Source organism: Scleropages formosus, chromosome 13, assembly GCF_900964775.1.
Source record: "Scleropages formosus chromosome 13, fSclFor1.1, whole genome shotgun sequence".
Lineage (NCBI taxonomy): Eukaryota > Metazoa > Chordata > Actinopteri > Osteoglossiformes > Osteoglossidae > Scleropages > Scleropages formosus.
In genome coordinates this window covers 13,513,542-13,533,135 of record NC_041818.1, presented here as the reverse complement: position 1 = coordinate 13,533,135, position 19,594 = coordinate 13,513,542, and the positions used below count along the sequence as shown (strand labels likewise).

The window sequence follows — 19,594 nt, the reverse complement described above, 5'->3', positions numbered from 1 at the left end:
TCCGTCTCCCTGCAACCTTGCATGGGACAAGTGGTTTCAGAGAGAGTATGTGAGAGAAATTTTTATTAAATGATTATCCATCCCTCCTGACAGAGTGCAATGATTCATCTGTCAAAAGCAGCAGCAACAGCGGCACCTAGACCGGATCCAACAGGGACAGGAGTGAGCCTGATGAGTACCCACTTACCAATTAAGACAAAGAGGTTGGAGTTGACCGCAGGGTTTGAACTGAGCCAACTGTAAGAGAAACACTTGTGTACTTTCTGCCCAGGGATGAACCTTTGTTCCTTAACTTTTATTTTCGGGTAAGTCCTGGATGCTTCCTGAATTTGTTGACAGATACCAGGAAAGTGTTGCAGTAAAGAGCTGGAGCTCAGTGGACCTAATCTTAGAATTCATCAGTCTCCTTTGTCTTTCATGTCTCCATCACCAAACCAACCTCACAGTAGATGCTCATTTTGAAGTTGTCAGTTTTTTACAGATATTTACTTTTAAAATGCGCTGACCATTCAAAAAAACTACTTTCGGACATATTTCGATGAAACAACAGAACAATGAGAAATGTCTACTGATCAATTTGAAAATTTTTTAGCTGGAAATAACACACATGATCATGAAAAAGTGTCTATATTACATGAGTGTTATGTAAGTTATACTTGTGGTCTGTAACTTTGCAGCCAAAGGAGTGTACATGATGACCCAGGTGACAATATTTTTGTAGTGATCAACACCCCCAGTGAGCCAGGGTCTGTACCCAAGGCTCCACTCCCTGGCCCTTCAAACAGAATCTTCTGGAATTGAAATCCAGAGTACGTGGTTTCTCTTGGCAGTAGCTTTTGTCTAAGGTAGAAAACTGATCTCTGTTCAACCTCTTCACCTTGTGCTAAGATGGCCCCCTGTCCATCGCTCAATGCATCCACTGAAACCACAGATGGTTTGTCAGCATGAGGACTCTTTAGAATTGGGTACCTTCATAAATATAATAACATTAGTGTTAACATAAACACAACCGGAACAATCATATACAACTGAAAAGAACATATAATGACAATCATCTACAACTTAAAACTGGATTTGATTAAAAATGATATAATTTGTGTGAAATAAATTTCAAAGAATTGGAATATTAGGTATTTTAAATTTATTTAATGTTACAAACATACGGCCACCAACAAAAACATTGGAACTGTACTGTATTATGTCTGAGCTGTGTTCATGGATTGCTTAATCACAGTTAAATGTAAGGCTCAGTGTAATAAAGCACAGCAGAAGTAGCAGCAACAACATTACTTATCCCATACAAAGCGATTTCAAAGAATATGCAAGGACATAATTTACTCTAAAAGATGTTTACAAATGGAAAACATTTCAAATCACTGCCAAAAAAGTTTACTCGCATTTGATGTCGGCCAGGGGTCACCTGAGCTTAAAATATGACTCGTGGACTGATATACTCCGGAGAGGTGAGTCAAAGTTGGAATTATTTGGCTGTTCCAAAAGATGGTGGTAGGAGCATTATGGTATGAGTTACTTTGAAATTATCAACAATTAATCATATGCTATTACTGAATGAACTATGTATTCCACGATGTTCCAAAGAATACTGAAGAAGAATGTAAGGCCGTCAAAAACAGTATGAAAAACGGTCTTTGGACAAGGGTGCAAAACATGAGCAAACCCACAGCTGAATGCTCAGATAGAACAAAGTGAGACTTTAGGAGTCACCAAGAGAGAGCAAAAACTGAAATCTAAATGATATGTTGTGGGAATACTTGAAGGGAGCTGGGCATGCAACACAGAAATAAAAACAGTTCTTACCCAAATTCCTCAGGTGGCAAAAAAAAAAAAAACAAAGCTTTTTTCTGCCAAAGGTACAACATATTATTGGTCTGCATTTTATGTTTTTCTTCTTCAACAAAAGAAAATTGCACCTATTCTTATTATTACTTTTTTAAAAACAAAATAACTGCACTGCACTGGTTCACACTGTTCTCTGCGTTACTTAAATCTATCACAATTTAGTGTACTCTTGTACAAAGGAATAATCCCTATTTAAGACTGACAAAAAGTGATTAGGTATTCAGGGTAAGCTTGCACATCATGAAATACAACAAACATGCTTGGGTTATCCTTTTTATCAACCACGCTGTCGTAGAGGTCTGTGGGGTTTGTCGGATCCTTAGGAGGAGGTTCACGCAGACCTTTTTGTCCTCGAGTGTAGTTTCCCACTATCACTCTGGCCAGATACATATACTTCTGCCCCTTGTCATCCATGCTTGAGTATGTGCCCTGTGCTGAGTACTTTGCATCAACTGCAAAGTATGTTCCATTCCCATACACATCAGCTGTGTGTAAATAAATAAATAGATAAATAAATACATAAATAAATCCATAAACGTTATATGATACAGGACATTAAACTGAGGTAGCCAGAAATTGAGAAGTATTGCAAAAGGAAACTTTGTACACTTTAGAAATTTCGATACATATATAAACACAGACACACATTCACACACTATATATACTACATTTTCACATCATCCCAAAAGAAAAAGAAAAAACCGTATAATAATGGCATGATTTTACACATCCTTTCACAAGTACATTACCAAGGAATGGACAGGTTTAACAGCTGAATCTCTAGAAAACATTCTATTAACATGTCATATGAATAAGCATATTAAATGTCTCCCACAATTGATTAACTGGTATAGCAGGTAACAGAACTTGGTAAAAAATATTAGCTAAAAGGCATGCATGCTATATAAAATTAAATTAATTAAATAAGAATTATATAAGGATATTAATTTAAAAAGTCCGTACCATTTTTGCCATGAAAACTGCGATTGAAACCATGGGCATTAATTTTCTGAATGGTGTCCACACTGGTTCCGTGGAAGAGTCGTCTCTCATTATTGCTGTGGCTGTTTTTTTCATCAGTTTGCCTCTTTTTAATCTGGTAGTTTTGCCACAGTGAACTATTCTGAATTCTTTCAATCTAGCATGAAAAAAGATATTGCCACATACAAGACAAAATATAACAGCGGTAACTATGTGATAATAATGTATATGGACAAAATACAACACAATAAACTTCAATTTAATATTCTAAGCACAAAAGCTGAGCTGCTCCAAGTAGGCACCTTTTTAACAGTGAAATCTGAAGAGGTTGCTCTGAACAAATCTTTCACTTCTTGGAATTCGTTAGAATCTGTCTTCAGTTCAATTTGTTTTGTTTCAGAATTATTCATTGGGTCCCAGTGACTTGGAATGTTTACTCCTGGAAAACATGATGAATGCTTTTAGTCAAACAAGTGAAAATATGTACACTGATATTTAAAGATATTTTTTTTTCTCAATATATTAAAAAAGTGTAAAAACAATTCTAAAAAAGTATAATGAAAATTGCTGATGAAGTAAGCCAATGTACTAGAAATTGTTTTATTCTGTGAATCATTTCTGCTTTTCAGTTGATTGTTCCCTTGCAGTGATTTAGAATTCCAGCAAATTATAGCATTTTTAAAGAAGAGCACATTTTATAACAGTAACAGGGAATAACTTCTGTTTCAGTCAAACATACTTCTCAAGTTCTAAAGCAGTATGATCACAATACAGATCTTGAACAAAGGGTACCTAAAATTTGTTCAATTATTAGTCATTATTTTACATTTTTAGCTAACTCACATATTTGTTCAAGAAAACATGTTTTCCCATTGAAACGGTATGATATTTTTACTGGAGTATTTCAGGTTAAGTACTTTACTGAAGAGGACTACAGCAGGAGCAGGATTCCAGCTGAGGACTTGAACACTGTAAGGTGAAAGCTTTGTCACTACAATACATGCTGCCCAAACAGCAATAGCTCAACTGTATCTCATGAAAGACACTACACCATTTTAACCATCAAATGATAAGTGGGATATACACACACACACTTTCAGAACCGCTTGTCCCATATGGGGTCACGGAGCCTAACCCTGCCACACAGGCCGTAAGGCCAGAGGGGGAGGGGTCACACCCAGGACGGGACGCCAGTCCATTGCAAGGCACCCCAAGTGGGACTCAAACCCCAGACCCCCCGGAAAGCAGGACCGCGGTCCAACCTACTGCACCACCACAAGTGGGATACAGACAGCTTTATTTTTCAGGACACTGATATAACTCCAAAATGAGTGGCTTATGAGCAGAACTGTGCAAGCAACTACTTAAGGAACAACTATTAATTAGCAACGATTACAGATGATGAAATATTGCATTCAGTTTTATGTGTCTATATCTATGGACACAGACTGCTCTTACCTTTCAGCTCAGTTCTTTTAACATCAAATGTAGCTCCCCATGTTTCGGCCTTGAAAGTCTGAAAATTAACTTTGTAATCCTTATTGTTGATCCTGAGATCCAAATGAGAATTTTTGTTTTGAAAAGCTTTTTCGAGATGGAGGTTTGTCAAAGCGTCAAAAGCCTCAAAATGATCATCCTCGGACTTATACGTCCACTGGACTAAGGAGCTTTGGATTTTGGCCTCACGTAAAAGACTCTCAGCACGTTCAATTTCCTTGATCATGTCTCGTATCTCACCATCAACACTCATCACATCTCGGGTGAGGCCCTCCAGCTGTATGTATGGGTCAGGAGCGCTTTCATGCATAATAATTAGAACCCTATGCTTCTCCTCAAGCTCTTTAATCCTTCTAATATTTTCTAAGGTTAACTGGGAAATGCATCTGTCTTTGATGGTTTTCTGCATTTGCTCTTTTAAAATGAGATCTTCCAGAAATTCTTTGGCCTTAGTAACATCTTGAAGGCTTTCAGCACAGAACTGAAAGGTTGTAGGAGAGATGTTCCTTTCTATGGGTCTGCTGGTGAGCAGGTCAGGCTTCCTGGCTTTTGGTTCATTCTCACTGGGGGTCTTAAAGAGACCTATTGTTGAAAAAAATAATAGAATTGAGGCATTTTACAAGTCAAAGTCTTTATCATACTGTGCATTTAGAGTTCAGGTGCTGAAAGTAAGATTATGCAAAAATATTTACGACTTTTCAGCATCTGAGTGCTGCCCTTTTTCTTTCAATATATGCAAATAGCTGGGATTTCTGAAAGTTTTATCGGCTTTTATTATAAAACATTGCTTAGTCAATGATATAATGATTTAACTCTTCTACCAGTTAACAGGTAGAAGAATATAGCTTACATTTTGACATTTAAATGTATTATATTGCTGAGTACATAATCATTGCACAGTTATTAATATGAGTTTGGCATGAGTACATCTGCAGAGGTGGGACAACTCCAGAAATTCTGAGCTTTATTATCTGCACGTTCTTTAGTTACTTTCACCAACTGATGTTCAGTCTGAAATTCAGATGAACCTTTCATTCCAACTATTAATCAGTTTAACTTAATTTGTTTTCAACTTGCTTGAAGTCACACTGAACTCTGTAACCCCACCATTACTGCTGTAAGATGAAATTTAAAAAAAAAAAAATAGCATGTGGTTTTAAGATGTGGTTTTGAAATGTGGATGAATCTTTACAATTCTTGCTTCTGTGAATGTGCTAATAGGAACATGTACATTACTTTATTTTCATCAAAATCCAAGTGTTTGAGGTATTACATACTTACCTGTTAATTTGTCAAATGCACTGGTAAACCAGGACTTTTGTTTACCAGCATTTGGCAGGGCTGTACCCTCTCTTGCTTGCATGCTTTCATGAAATTCTGCAATCATCTCCGTCTGAAAGACGATCACCTTCATAGTCTGCAAATGATGCCTTTTTCTCTTCATTTCAAATTCCACTACAGCATCCATCAATACATCAGCAACTGCGGATGCAGATATGCCCCCTTTCCCTAAAATAAAACATATTCAGGCTGAAAAATGTCACTCTGACATGAAACAAATGACTCCAATGCTAAACCCAACTGTCTAGTGAAGAGAAAACCTAGGTCACCCCTGCACAACATGACATATTTATGCATATTTTGATTCACAATTACTGTGGTGTAGTATGCTGGGGTGGGCTAAGGGCCAGGTGGAGCGGGGGGTGGAGCAACGACACTAGAATCTAAGCAGGTCCTCTATTTCTTCCCTCGGGCGGACCAGTAAGACAGAGAGAGAGAGAGAACGTGAAGCCTGGATGCCGGAGATGAAGTTGAATAAACACCCTGATTTTTCTAACCTCTCTGCATATTTGTGGACTTTCAACAGCAACTGGGTCCTTTAAGCAGCTAGTTAAGGGATTGGTAACAACAATAACTGACTCTTATAAAACAGGATGAGTACAGATATGCAGTTCCAGCTTTAAACTTTTCTTGAGGAAACAACATTAAGGAGATATGCTGAAATAAGTTCAATACAAGATGTGGAAGGCCCACAACATATACACACACACACACACACACACACACACACACACACACACACACACACACACACACACTGAAGCCACTTATCCCAAGCGGGATTGCGGTGAGCCAGAGCCTAACCCAGCAACACAGGGCGCAAGGCTGACGGTACACACCCAGGACAGGATGCCAGTCCATTGCAGGGCACCCCCAGCAGGACTCAAACCCAGACCCACCAGAGAGCAGGCACAGGCCAAACCTGCTGCGCCAATGCATCCCCCATTGAAGACCCACAAGCAGAACCCAAATATTTCTGCAAGGGACCTGCAGAGAGAATATGCTGACACAAGACTAGTAGTGCACAGGTCAGCAGTAGAGCAATGCTTACTCAAAAGTGATCAGCATGTAAGAGTGGTAAAAAGAAAATGTACAAATTCATCAAAAGAATGAAGCATGAAGCATTCGCTGCAAAAAAAATTCAAGGTTTTGGAATGACATTCGTAATCTCCAAAGTAGGAAATCACAAAAATGTGTGAGGAAATGTCAAACATTTAGTATACACCAAAGGAAGAGTATTTCTGATGTAAGAGAGTTTTGCAAAGAATAGGCAATTAGAAACAGAAAGAGCAAGACTCAATGTGATGGAAAATTTCAGATCTGTTGTTACTGAGTTCATACTAAGTATAGACTGACAGGGTGCCCAACATTTTGTATATGACTTTACAGTAATGCAAATTCATACCAACCTGTACCCAGTGCAGGAAAGCTAACAGATTTAAACTTCTTCTCTTCACACATCAGGAGAACTGACAGAATTTTATCCATGATGTCTGCTGTATTATTTTTGATATAAACATGAATGATGTTTTTACATGGTAGGTTTCCTGGAGATGTCATTATAATTCCTTCATTTGGTTTTGAGCCTACAAAATGACAGAATTAAACCAAAATAAGAATTCATTAAAAAAAACGACAAAAGGCAAGGCTAGCCCTTTGTAAATTTGAAAAAAGAAACAAGTGACTGCTTGCTTAAAAGCTGTATCACAAATATGAAGAGAAAAACCACAGCTCAAGTGAAGCCCATGCAGTGTATGCTGTGTTCAAAATGCTATTTTAAATTACATTCACATTACTACACACACACACACACACACACACAGTCTGAACTGCTTGTCCTATACTGGGTCACGGGGAGCTGGAGCCTAACCCAGCAACTCAGGGCGTAAGGCTGGAGGGGGAGGGGACACACCCAAGACAGGATGTCAATCCACTGCAAGGCACCCCAAGCGGGACTCGAACCCCAGACCCACCGGAGAGCAGGACCCGGTCCAGCCCCCCCCCCCCCCCATCTAAAAATATACAAAATATATTTCTGCAAAAACACAGCTGTTTCCAGGTTTTCCACTCAGAGTGAAAAGTTATAAAAAATTAAAGCTGAAGAAAGTTGTACAGGTTCCGATAAAATAATGCCCACCCACCTAAATCTTTACACTGTGACTCCACAGCTTTGCCAGCTCCCTCCAAGATAGCTTTAGAGACACCTGAAATAATTGTAAATACATTCATTGTACAAAAATGCAGTATTTTAGACTTTTAACATGAATTTTAATTCTTACAATAGGTTCTTAAACTATATAAGATGTACTGAGACCAATGCTTTTGGAGAAAAGTGTCTGCTAAATGAATAAATAAATGTAAATGTAAATATAAAATACACTACATGATGTAAACAGATACACGTAACCTGTTTTAAGGGTAAAATCTGGACTGGAGGAGTTGACAATGACATCAGTGTCCTGTTTTGTGATGTCTCCTGACGACACTTCAAGGGTAAGGTGACTAATCTGCATCCTGTAAACCCCCTTGTCGGGTGTGGAGATCTGGCCAAAGAAACCTTGACAGAGAAAGAGTACCTTCATTGAGGTGTGGTAACATATGCCTTATTAAAGCTATTTCACCTATGGTCATGGATTAATAATCTGAGACAAAAACTGGAAAATTAAATTGAAACTAAGTAGTTGTGCCATAAAAAACATTAACATCCCATCCAGCTCACAATAGCTAAAAGGTATTGGATTTGACAATATTTAATTCAGTTCACACACACTTTCAGAACCGCTTGTCCCTTATGGGGTCACAGGGAATCGGAGCCAACCCGGCAACACAGGGCGTAAGGCCGGAGGGGGAGGGAACACACCTAGGAGGGGACGCCAGTCCGTCACAAGGCACCCAAAGCGGGACTCGAACCCCAGACTCACCGGAGAGCAGGACTGCGGTCCAACCCACTGCGCCACCGCACCCCCTTAATTCAGTTCAGTTTCTGTTCATTTGTCTTGGGCAGGGCTGTAGTAGTAGTAAGCTAAGAATACAGGCCCAAACTCTATTTCTGGGGGCTCCCATGGTGTTCCCATTCCAGCCATGATATATAATCCCTTCAGTGTGTCCTGGGTCTCCTCCAAATGGAAAAAACTCCAGGGTGAACTGTCCAGGAGTCACTCCTATGACATGCCTAAACCAGCCCAGGTTATTTGAAAGGTTTGTACAAATACGCACCAGAGTCGTGTATCGGCTGCTCTGCATCATGTCCATCCTTCTGCCCTTGACTGTTGAAGAATTTACTGAAGGCCTAAAAGTGAAATGCGAACCCTTATGTAGTAAACAAAGAATATTTAAGACATCAGAGCCTACTTTGTAGACCGTTTTGGGATTCTTTCTAGAAAGCAAGTTTGAGCTCTGCAGAAGTGATCAAGGTATGGTTAAATTCAAATGAAGGCTTTCACTAAAACATGGTAAAATAGATAACTTTCATCTTAATCAAAAAACAGATGATGCAATTTTTTTCCGCTAAAGCTCAGTTGGGCCATTACTATCAATTTCTCCAATTTACACTGGCCTGTATTTGTTTCAGAGTATATTCTAACCTAATATTTACAAATACGTATATTAAACTCCTTAATGCTTTAATTCCTTGTCCATATTTTAGTTGACTAGAAATGTCTTTGTAAAAAGGCAATATTTACAATTTTATTTGAAGCTCTTTAAGAACTGAAATGTGTATATGCAATTACACATGAATATGTTGGTTTCCTTTGTGGATTTACCACCCTCTCTCCATCCATTTTTGTCTGATTTAAGCTACTACACCCTTCTTACTTCAGCCTTGGGTGAATACTCCTTATTTACTCTTGACTTCCCTGTCACAACAGTGTCTCTCCAGTTCTTATATGTAGTTGAGTGACAAATAGTGATTCATGCATTTGTGGAAGTACTGAAAAAGGGGAAAAAAGCTTGACCTCATTGCAAACAGAATTAGGGCCAGATATTAGTGGAACCTGAGAGATTACAGTACGAATGTGTGCCGCAGAATTAGCAATACAAATATAAGATGTTAAAATTATTAACCTCAACTGTTTCAGTATCGCTGGGATGGACAATAAAAAACACTTCCTGAAGGTGAATTGGACAAGACTTGCTGTATTTGAGCGTTTCCTCAAGCATCATTTTAGCTACCAGGTCCTTTGGGAAGTCCAGGTTGCCTGTGCCGATGGCTGGGAAGGAGATAGACTGAGCTTCCTGCTTCTCAGCCAGCTTGAAACACTTTTGTACAATCTCTCTAAGAATCTAAAAAAAGTTGGAAACAAAGACGAAAACTTATAAAGCTATATACAAGTACCGCATCCAAACACTTCATTATTACTAAGATAAGTAAATAGTGACTTGATCTTTGACTCACTGTTGTCATTACATTCAAAAGTAGTATTATAAATTAGTATATAATGAAAACCAATTCTGTCTAATTTTTGCCAATTTGTTATGGAACATCTCATCACATCATGCAAAAGATATTCCATTGTGAGGTCAAAATGGTTTTTGTCATTATAAGAGCATCTAGAAAGCTCAAATTCTACATTCAAAGAGTAGTCAAAATTGCCTGCAATAATATTTTTGGACTTCCTGTGGAATGTAAAAAATTTAGTGTGACAATGCTGGTGCTCTCAGAACCAGTGGGATAATTAAAAAGGTTTGTTATACATCATTTTCAAAACAAGTACTTTCATTCCATGGGGATTATGTTCAGTTTTACAAATATTGCACATTAATACAGCTTTCTCAAAGGTTCAATAGAAAGTGTAACTTCTAGGACTATGTCAAGGATTTTCCCCAAAAACATAATCCATTTGAATGATTTTGTTACTGTAGTGGGAGTTTCCACTGAAATAGTACCTTACCTTTTCTGATTGACCTGTTCCATTATCCCACTGGGGACACACAGTGTGGAAGACTGTGTCACACTTCAGTTGGCAGCCATCAGTCACAACAACATCACCATCCTCAGCAGGGGTATTTACTCTTTGTTTTTGAACAAAATCTTGAAGCTCAGGACCAGCTGCCTGCAAAATGGCCTTGGAGAGACCTCCATCACTGAGATCCAGGTCTTTAGAGATGCTGCTGATAATCACGGTAGACTGCAGACATAAAGCACACAGATGTACTGAAGATATATGACATTATGCTATAACAGTGATCATATATTTTGAAAGGTATTGATTCCATATTCACTCTTATTTACATTTACTCACTTAGCTGACACTTTTTCCAAAGCAACTTACAATGTTAAGGTTACAATTATTCACCCATTTATGCAGTTGGGTAATTTTTACTGGAGCAATTTAAGGGAAGTACCAGTTTAACAGAAGCCAGAGGTAGGGATCAAACCTGTAACCTGCAGATCCAAAAGCAGCAGCTCCAGCCACTACACTACCAGCTGGGCATACTTAGCAGCATTCAAACAAAATAATTTACCCACAAGGGCCTTAGCTAGTTATCTTGTCTGTTTGGGCAAAATCCAAATGTTTGACTATTCTCTTATAGTCCTAATGATTGTGCTGTATTACAAAATTTAGAAGAGGGGCCCTCAGGCACTTATCCTAATATTATCCCCAACACAACTATAACAAATATAACACAAATATAAACTAAAATCTTAGTATTTTAGGAGGAGACTTAATGATTGGTAAAATTAGGTGGTTTTCTCCATGGCTGGAACAAATAAAAACGTATGCCCACAAGGACCTTCACTATCAAGGATGTGCTGCAGAAATGTTCTGTACTTCTATACCCTTCATGTTGTTCCTCGCTCATGTTCTTTAAATGTCAATCAATAGCTAACAGAATACTCACTATAGCCTCCTGAATGTATCCTTTCTTGAGAATAATGCTTAATCCTTCTTTAGTGTTTATCTCAAGGCCATCTCTGGTTTTCTGTTTTTCTGGGTGATCATGACTAATCGTTTTTAGTGGTTCCACATCCTGGATATTCGATAGGGATTCAGTATTTGATGTGCACACTATGTGGTCTTCTGCCTCTTGCATAGCCACATTTTTCTCCTGCAGCATCACCATGCAATTGCAATCTTTCATGAGGATCCCACTGATCATTTTCTCTTTTTCCAGATAGAATTCTCTTGCCCCAGGTTTTGAAATTCTCAGGCAATCAGTGTAGAGAGAAGATGTTAGTTGTAATAATGAAGCCTTCATTTCCTGAACATAGAGCCTTCCCCCAGACAGTTTTATCTGTGGGCCACTGAATTCAAAAGCTACCTCCACATTTTTACCACTTGTACCCTTCTTCCAAAACTCTGATTTGATGTCCTGTATGAACTTCAAAAGCACACTTAACTGCACTGGGACACACTCCTCAATTTGTGTGTTCTTATTAATAAAATCCGACATGAGTTCATACACCCTCTTCACATGATTACTTATTCCACATATTGTTATTTTTCCATTTCCAACATGTTTTATTTCAATTGTTATTTTGGTGGTGTTGTAGGTCTTCCTGAGGTCTTCTTCTAAATTCAACCACTCTGGTTTCCTTAGCAGTTCTTTGTCCTCGGTATCAATACATTGAGTCACCAGGACCTTCTTCAGCTCTGTCTCTGCCTGAATCAAAGTTTGTTCGGAGATGCTGATTATCTCTACCACCCCTTGATGAATTTTGTACAGGGCATTAATGTTATGAGGGGTAAATATCTGAGATGACATCTCTACATTGTTCACTGCATTAAGAAAGCTCAGAAGGCTGGGGTCAACTTCCACATGCTTTTTCTTCATCTGCAGCCTTGTTTCCAAAATGTCATTTCTTGTGCTTAAAATTTCATTAGATAAACCAACAAATACCAATTTCTTGGCATCTGGTTTATAATCAAACTTCAGTTCTGGAAATTTATCTTGAGCTCTCTGCTGAATCCCTTCTTTCTGCAGGATGCAGAACACTTCAGCTTCCAGATCCATCTCCATGGAGACACTGTTATTCTCTCTTTCAATTTTACTAGTGACGTTTTGAACTGTTCCCTCTACTACTGATTTTAACCTGTCTACATCATTAGTAAAACCTGCTATTGTCAGAGTTCCTTTTGCGCTATCGTACTCCAAAGAAACATCCTCTTTCACCGCACTTTCAATAACTCTTTCAGTCTGGCTCCACACAGAAGAACTCACATGAAATTCAAATGTCTTGTACTTGGAAAGGACTTTCTGGAACATTTCAGTTGCATTATTCTGCCAGTCATTTATGTGTTTGACTGTCAGACCTCTTTTTCTCAATAGGTCTGGTAATGGGCTGAGTTTCACAATGGATGTCTCAAAGTCTGCTTCACAGAAGTTGTTTTTCATGTGTTCTTTAATGATGTCTATTTGCTCCTTTTTATGTAGAAATGACCAAAGACCATAATTAATGCCTTGAGTAAAGGGGTTAGGCATTTTCCATTTTGGTCTGTCTTTACCATAAAGAGCCATTTCGAAAGACCCATAGTAAGGATACACATTAACAGAGGTTTTTCTGATTTGCCATTTTTTGTTCTGCACAGTCTCCACAACTGAAACAAAAACAGGCAGCAATTCAATTAGTTATCGAGTAAACTGCACAATAGAAGGTTATGTGTTATTTACATAAATTTACCTTTAGGATCCATGAAAGTGATGATTGCTGCTTGCTCTTCAGGTATCATTTTAATGGTTTCCACTGGGCCTCCTCCCTCCTTCTCCCTTTCAAACATTAACTCCAAGAAGTCTTCTGAAATTTCAGAGGGCAGATTCTCTACCTTCACACTCCTGGTCTGCTCCAGAGGCCTGGCGCTGAGACCATACTGCTGAAATCGCCTGTTGCTGGAGCAGTCCTTGAGGAACTGGGATGCATCTAGATTTATATCAGAATATTGATACAATTTTTGAATGTCATTCATTTCAGCCTTTTTTTTTAGGTCAGGAATTATTTCATTAACATTGGGAAATATTAAATATATTTGAACAAAGAAAAAATATTTGAATGTACAGTATATATTTAACATAATGGCTCACTACAAAACAGAGCCTCTACTTTATGTTACATCTGCACCATTTCAGCTTACAGTTCTGCGTCCTTACCACTGCTACATGGAATTTGTTGCTTATATTTGCTGACCGAGGCTGACATCTATCCTGAATATCTACAAAATGCTACCACATAAAACTCTTGACAAAACAAAGCATCATCCATAATACTGTCATTTCTGTTGACTACAAGTGTAAGATTTGTGTATGTACATATGGAGTACAACCATAATCTTAGCAACATACTTTAGAAGATAAATAAAATATATGCACATAAAATATTTTGAGAATGAGATCAATAGAAGTGATTCAAAACCCTTAATTCAACCTCAGTCCCATTCAACTTAATGTCTTATTGATATTTTGTTACTTTTTTAATCATGACTAGGAAAAAGTTATTTATCAATTTTACAATATATTGGGTATGAGAAGTACAATGTAAGAAAAACTTCCCAAATACTGAACCAAACGGAAATATTACTTTCCCCCTGAAAAAAAAAAAAAAAAAAAAACTGTGGTCCTTTCACCTGGAAAAACTGTGCATAGTTTCCACCACTAAAGTGCAAACCATTTAACAATAATAAAACTAGTTAATTATTTAATATTTTTATTATTTATAAAGTCTCTCTAATTAATACATTAAATGCTCATTTTTAATTGTGTCACACCCACAAGCCAAGCAGCTGCACGTGACGATTCTTAACAAGGCCAGGGATAAAGACAATGCCGTCCCTCCTCAGGGTTGCGGAGTCTTGCAACGCCTCCCTGATCGGCTTGTGAATTCAGCGCTTTGTCCCTTACACCCTGTTCCTCATTCCTGTGTTCACCTGGCTTTTGACCCCTGCGTTTTTCCAATGTACTGAGTACTGTCTTGCCTCAGAAACGACGTTTGTGCTCCGGAAGACCAATGCCTGTCCCTGACCACTGATTTCGTCTGCTCCTGCGTTTTTTGGGTCCAAAAAACTGCAAACTGTTACTTAAATCATGCAATAGCATAAATGTGGTCTTCAGTATATCTCTCATATATCTTGTATGTCACCCTACACAAATACAGAAGACACAACTTTACTTGATTATGACTTAAGAATGTACTCATGATTAAATCTAAATTCCGTGACATTCCTACTGTCCATAGAACATCATTTGAAGACTGCTTCTTTGCTATTTATATACCATACCACCAGAGAAAATATATCTGGAAAACACTTACCTTCGGTATTTGTGAAGGATATGACAGCTTTGTTGATCTCAGTAATGAGCTCTAGAGAAAACATATCTTCTGATAAATTACCGATTTGCTCCAACATTAGTCCTAACATTTCTTTTTGCATATTTTCCTTCACATTTTCCAGCACAATCATTTTAGTCTGAGGTGGTTGTTTGTTTCTGTCCTCAACATTTAGATCAGCACGTGCAACTTCCTGTCCAGCATCTAAATGTTCGAAGAAATCAATAAAACATATGTATTAAATTTATTGGAGGAAACAAGCACCACATATTTATAGCATTTGAGATTTTTTTAGGAAATTTCTACAAGTACTGACATCCAGTTTGGAAGTGGAAAAGATAATGTTGAACAGAATTTTCTCTTTTTCACTTTCAATATTTTGTCACTGTTAAAATTTAGCTTAAATTTAAACATCAGTATTAAAAAGACAATAAAATTTTTTTTTTTTTTACCTGACTTTTTACTTGGCACCTTTTCCTGTAAAATAAATAAGTAAGTAAGTAAGTAATAAGTAAATAAATAAATAAATAAACAGTTAATAGTGCTAATTTTTCAGTTATGTTTATTTAAAATAGGTTTGCAAATAGAAGACCTCATTAAAAAAAAAAAAACAAAAAAAAATACAATCCCAACTGTAATGATTTTCACAATCATGTGAAATTCATGTGTATTGCTTGCACATATAGGGGTGGACAGGATAACAGAAAAAGGTACAAAAATAACTAAATTGCAATAACACATGTAGCTGCAAAGGTGAGTCATATCAGGTTGATTGCCAGTTAGTAGTATGTGTCAGTTATAAAACGGAATAAAAGAGGATCTTAAACATATTAGGATATACCAAACTGCATCAGCAAAGAGGAACACGAACACACACATTGTCTGAAGCTGCATGTCCGAAGTGGGGTTGCAGCAAGCTGGAGCCTAACCCGGCAACAAATTGTGCAAGGCTGGAAGGGGAGAGGACACACACAGGGCGGGATGGCAGTCTGTTGCAAGGCACCCCAAGCAGTACTCAAACTCCAGACCCACCAGAGAGCAGGACCTGTCCAAGCCTGCTGTGCCACCGTGCATCCCGTTCAAAGAGGAACAGTAGTGGTAATTCAAAGCTCAGATAGGGATACATAGGCACTTCACAGAATAGATGGCAAAAGTACAACTATTCTGAATGAGCTCCTTATTAGGTCCTTGATGTCAATATATTGTTAGGTGTTTCACTGATGAGAAATTATGTTGTAAAACATGTTTGCTGTCAATTATGCTGTAAAACAAACAGATATACAGACACGAAGACTGACATACAGACACAGAGATTGAATGCACAGACAAAAAAACAGATAGATAGATAGATAGATAGATAGATAGATAGATAGATAGATAGATAGATAGAATGCCTCTTACCACATGGGCAAAGGTAGAACTGTTACCAGGTTTTTCTAATGATATACTGAGGTTCAGTTCCTTACTATCTATAGTGATGACATGACTCTTCCTTTGAAGAATCCTTTTCCTAACTGAGGGATAAAATGAGAAAATCACACTGTTAATTAGTTGCCTACTCCATGCTTTTTGCACCCTGATGTTCAGTGAAGTGAAAATTCTGAAAATATTAGAAATGATACATTTTTAAAATTTTAATATTTTAAATTTTTTTAAATAATTTTTAAATAATGTTAAATGTTGAATACCAAACCATTATTGCCACAACCATAATCAATAAATCAACCAAAACTAAAAAAAGATCAATTTATGATTGATGTACTACTAACCCTTTATTAATATATTAAATAGTTGCTATTTCTTACCCTCTTCAGAATTGAACCAAACAGTTGCTGTATTGTTGTTCTCATCATATTCCACTTTACAGTCTCCCCCACCAGATTTCTTTGCACTCTGGAAGTAAATCTGGAGCTTGTTCTTTACTTTAGCAGCATTTGGTACCCAGTTTCCTTGAACTGAAAGTGGGTATTCGTAACCTTCCATTCTTCAGAGGAGGCACACGTCTCCTTCTACAATAAAAAAATAAAAGTGACATCATCAGTACTAAATGTGTTTGATTGTTGAATGTGTTGAAAGATTGTTGGAGAGGAAACCATGAATTTATCATTATTGTGCTGGTGAGATGTTGGGATTTTCAGATGTATACTGGAAGCTTGACATACAAACACAATTTGTACAGGAAGTTTGTGTGTACTCCAAAATCACTTTTACCACAAAGGCCAAATCAATGAAAGCTGAATAACACAGATATCCATTCACTTATCAATGAGTTAGCCAATCAATTAAAAACATTACCACTCAACTTCCATTTATCATCACTAACTGGTCAGACCCCAGTGAAGGCATTGTTTTATTTTATTTGTCTTGGTTCAGTGCTCACAAATAAAAAAAATAAAAAACAGGTACAGAAAATACAACTTAAAATAACTACTTCCGCAAATGTGTGTATTTTTGAACATCAGCATCTTAAATGTTGAAAGATAATACTGAAAAAAATAAGATGGAAATAATTTATAGTTATAAATATTCTAAAATATTTTGGTGTGTCTGTAATTGTCATGCAGAGAAATAACTTTTATGCTGGTTTTGAAACTTTTGGTTGCACACTTTGGCCCAGAAAACTGCTATTGTTTTTTTTTTCCATGGGAAATAATGTAAATTAGCTGCCTTTGCAGCAGGAAATTACCCAAATGGGATGATTTCCTGGAATGAATTAAGTGCACTATGCACTGATACACACAAGTTGCCTTTTGTTATTGTTGCAAATGGTTTACAAAATGAGCCCTATCACATAATGAAGAGTAAAGCTTTTTAATAATTCCTGCTCAGTACTAAGGGGAATCAATACTTTCAGTTCATCGACTGGGAGTGACGCATTTATTTGAAACAGTTAACAGTCCCCTTATAAGTGAAAGTGAAAGTGAAACCAGAATTTTTTAATCTGGAAACCCTGCAAAAAACACGTGTAAAATACAATAGTGTTGTTTTGCAGCTGTGGTAAACGTCTAATGCCAATGGTAAAAAACAAATGTGATGAACTTGGAATGTAACGCTTGGTTGAATCGTCGATAAACCGGTTACAGAACCGGCCAACTCTGGAAAGGAATCTCCCTCACAGACGTTGGAATGTCGTATCAGTACTCTTCAGTCATGGAGTTTTTTTCTTTATTTTTTTTTTCCCAAAGCTCATTGCGTTCTTTCATTTTACGGTTCAGTGCTGTAATAAATAAAGACTTCTGTATCTTTCTTAATCACACAGTGCATTGTTATGAGAAAATGATATCGAAAGCACGTGCAAGGAAATACATTATAATAATTTACAGTGCGAGGCGTAGCGACAACTTATAACTTGATGTGATAGCATTAACCCATAAACAGAGAATAAAACTGAAGAAAACGTCGTGTATAGAAAATGCGCGTCTGTACAAACCTGGCTGGTCCTGGGTCCGTGGCGACGAGCTGTAAGTGAAATCAATAGGGCACATGGATGAGGGAGAAATGAAAGCAGTGAAAAAATGGAATTCATTATTTTCCAGAAGTCACACCGCATTCAAAATCTGGCATGAACATTGGGCCAATTGGGAGTGTTTTCGCCGTAGCTCACTCACCTTGCGTGTCAAAGTGGCGGAACGGCGGAAGAGACAAGAGCTGCTTTGGAGGAACCGACGTTGTCGCGGTCGCTGCGGCGGGGAACGTCCACTGGAGAAAAAGTACAAGTGGAAGAAGTCACATGAAACACGGTGGGGGTGACTGGTTTGGTGACTGAACTGCAACCTTAAGGGCAAAGTCCAGTTTCCTTTGTCTTCGGGATTTTTTTTTTTTTTTTTTTTTAATTTCTATAAGGTACAAGAATAGACAAGTAAATGTACCCATCGGTTCCGGATATTTTTTTAAACATATTTTTTTCATGGTTACTGTATTTAGCAACCAAGATAGTTTTATGTGGTTTCAGTTTCATTTCAGCAACTACAGGAACACTGTGTACTTGGCTCCCTATCACATCTGCACACAGATTGTTTTATATATTATTAAAGGCTAAATCTAACAATAGAAATTTATACCTGGCAGTGTTTTCAGAAATGTTTGAAATATTAGGTAAGTATTGTAGGTTTGGTGAGATTATTAGTATAGAGACTTACGATTTTATTAGCTTTGGCTATATCTTCAAAGGGGGGCGTGGTGGCGCAGTGGCGTAATGGGTTGGACCGGGTCCCCTCCAGTGGGTCTTGGGTTTGAGTCCTGCTTGGGGTGCCTTGTGACGGACTGTTGTCCTGTCCTGGGTGTGTCCCCCTCCAGCCTTACGCCCTGTGTTGCTGGGTTAGACTCCGGCTCACCGCAACCCCATCTCAAGCAGTTCAGACAATGTGTGTGTGTGTAGTAATGTAATTTAAAATAACATTTTGCATTTTGGACACAGCATACACTACATGGGCTTCACTTGAACTGTAGTTTTCCTCTTCATATGTACCCAACCCTGAATGGGACAACCAGCAGCACCTGGCTCCGATTAGGCACCTGTCCACAATTGGAGCACTCAGCTATAAAAACAATCCCCAGTCCCTTCCCAGTTGTGAAATCTCTTTGAGACAACTGTCCCTCCAGTGTTCATGGCGCTTCCACAGCGCCTTACCTGGCCTCCTCCATGTACCCACG

General features: G+C 37.9%; 1 protein-coding gene across 1 annotated transcript; it reads right to left on the bottom strand.

Annotated features, from left to right (window-relative positions):
• Positions 1–1,118: 1,118 nt before the first annotated feature.
• LOC108925487 (protein mono-ADP-ribosyltransferase PARP14-like) lies at positions 1,119–18,841 on the bottom strand. Its single transcript, XM_018737468.2, has 19 exons — positions 18,550–18,841; positions 18,372–18,400; positions 16,747–16,950; positions 16,343–16,455; positions 15,394–15,418; positions 14,924–15,145; positions 13,304–13,540; positions 11,524–13,220; positions 10,572–10,808; positions 9,745–9,963; positions 8,896–8,968; positions 8,087–8,236; positions 7,821–7,883; positions 7,089–7,265; positions 5,620–5,847; positions 4,300–4,920; positions 3,144–3,280; positions 2,824–2,998; positions 1,119–2,345 (listed from the first exon to the last, which is right to left on the bottom strand). The coding sequence occupies exons 3-19, from the start codon at positions 16,922–16,924 to the stop codon at positions 2,053–2,055; spliced, it is 4,845 nt and encodes a 1,614-aa protein (XP_018592984.2). The 5' UTR covers positions 16,925–16,950; positions 18,372–18,400; positions 18,550–18,841; the 3' UTR covers positions 1,119–2,052.
• Between the last annotated feature and the right edge of the window lie 753 nt (positions 18,842–19,594).

Coding starts and splice junctions, on each gene's coding strand:
- LOC108925487 (XM_018737468.2), bottom strand. CDS start 16,924: ATGGAAGGTTACGAATACCCACTTTCAGTTCAAGGAAACTGGGTACCA. Junction 4,921..5,619: donor TGCATTTGACAAATTAACAG/GTAAGTATGTAA, acceptor TTTCAACAATAG/GTCTCTTTAAGACCCCCAGT. Junction 2,999..3,143: donor CAGATTTCACTGTTAAAAAG/GTGCCTACTTGG, acceptor TTTTCATGCTAG/ATTGAAAGAATTCAGAATAG.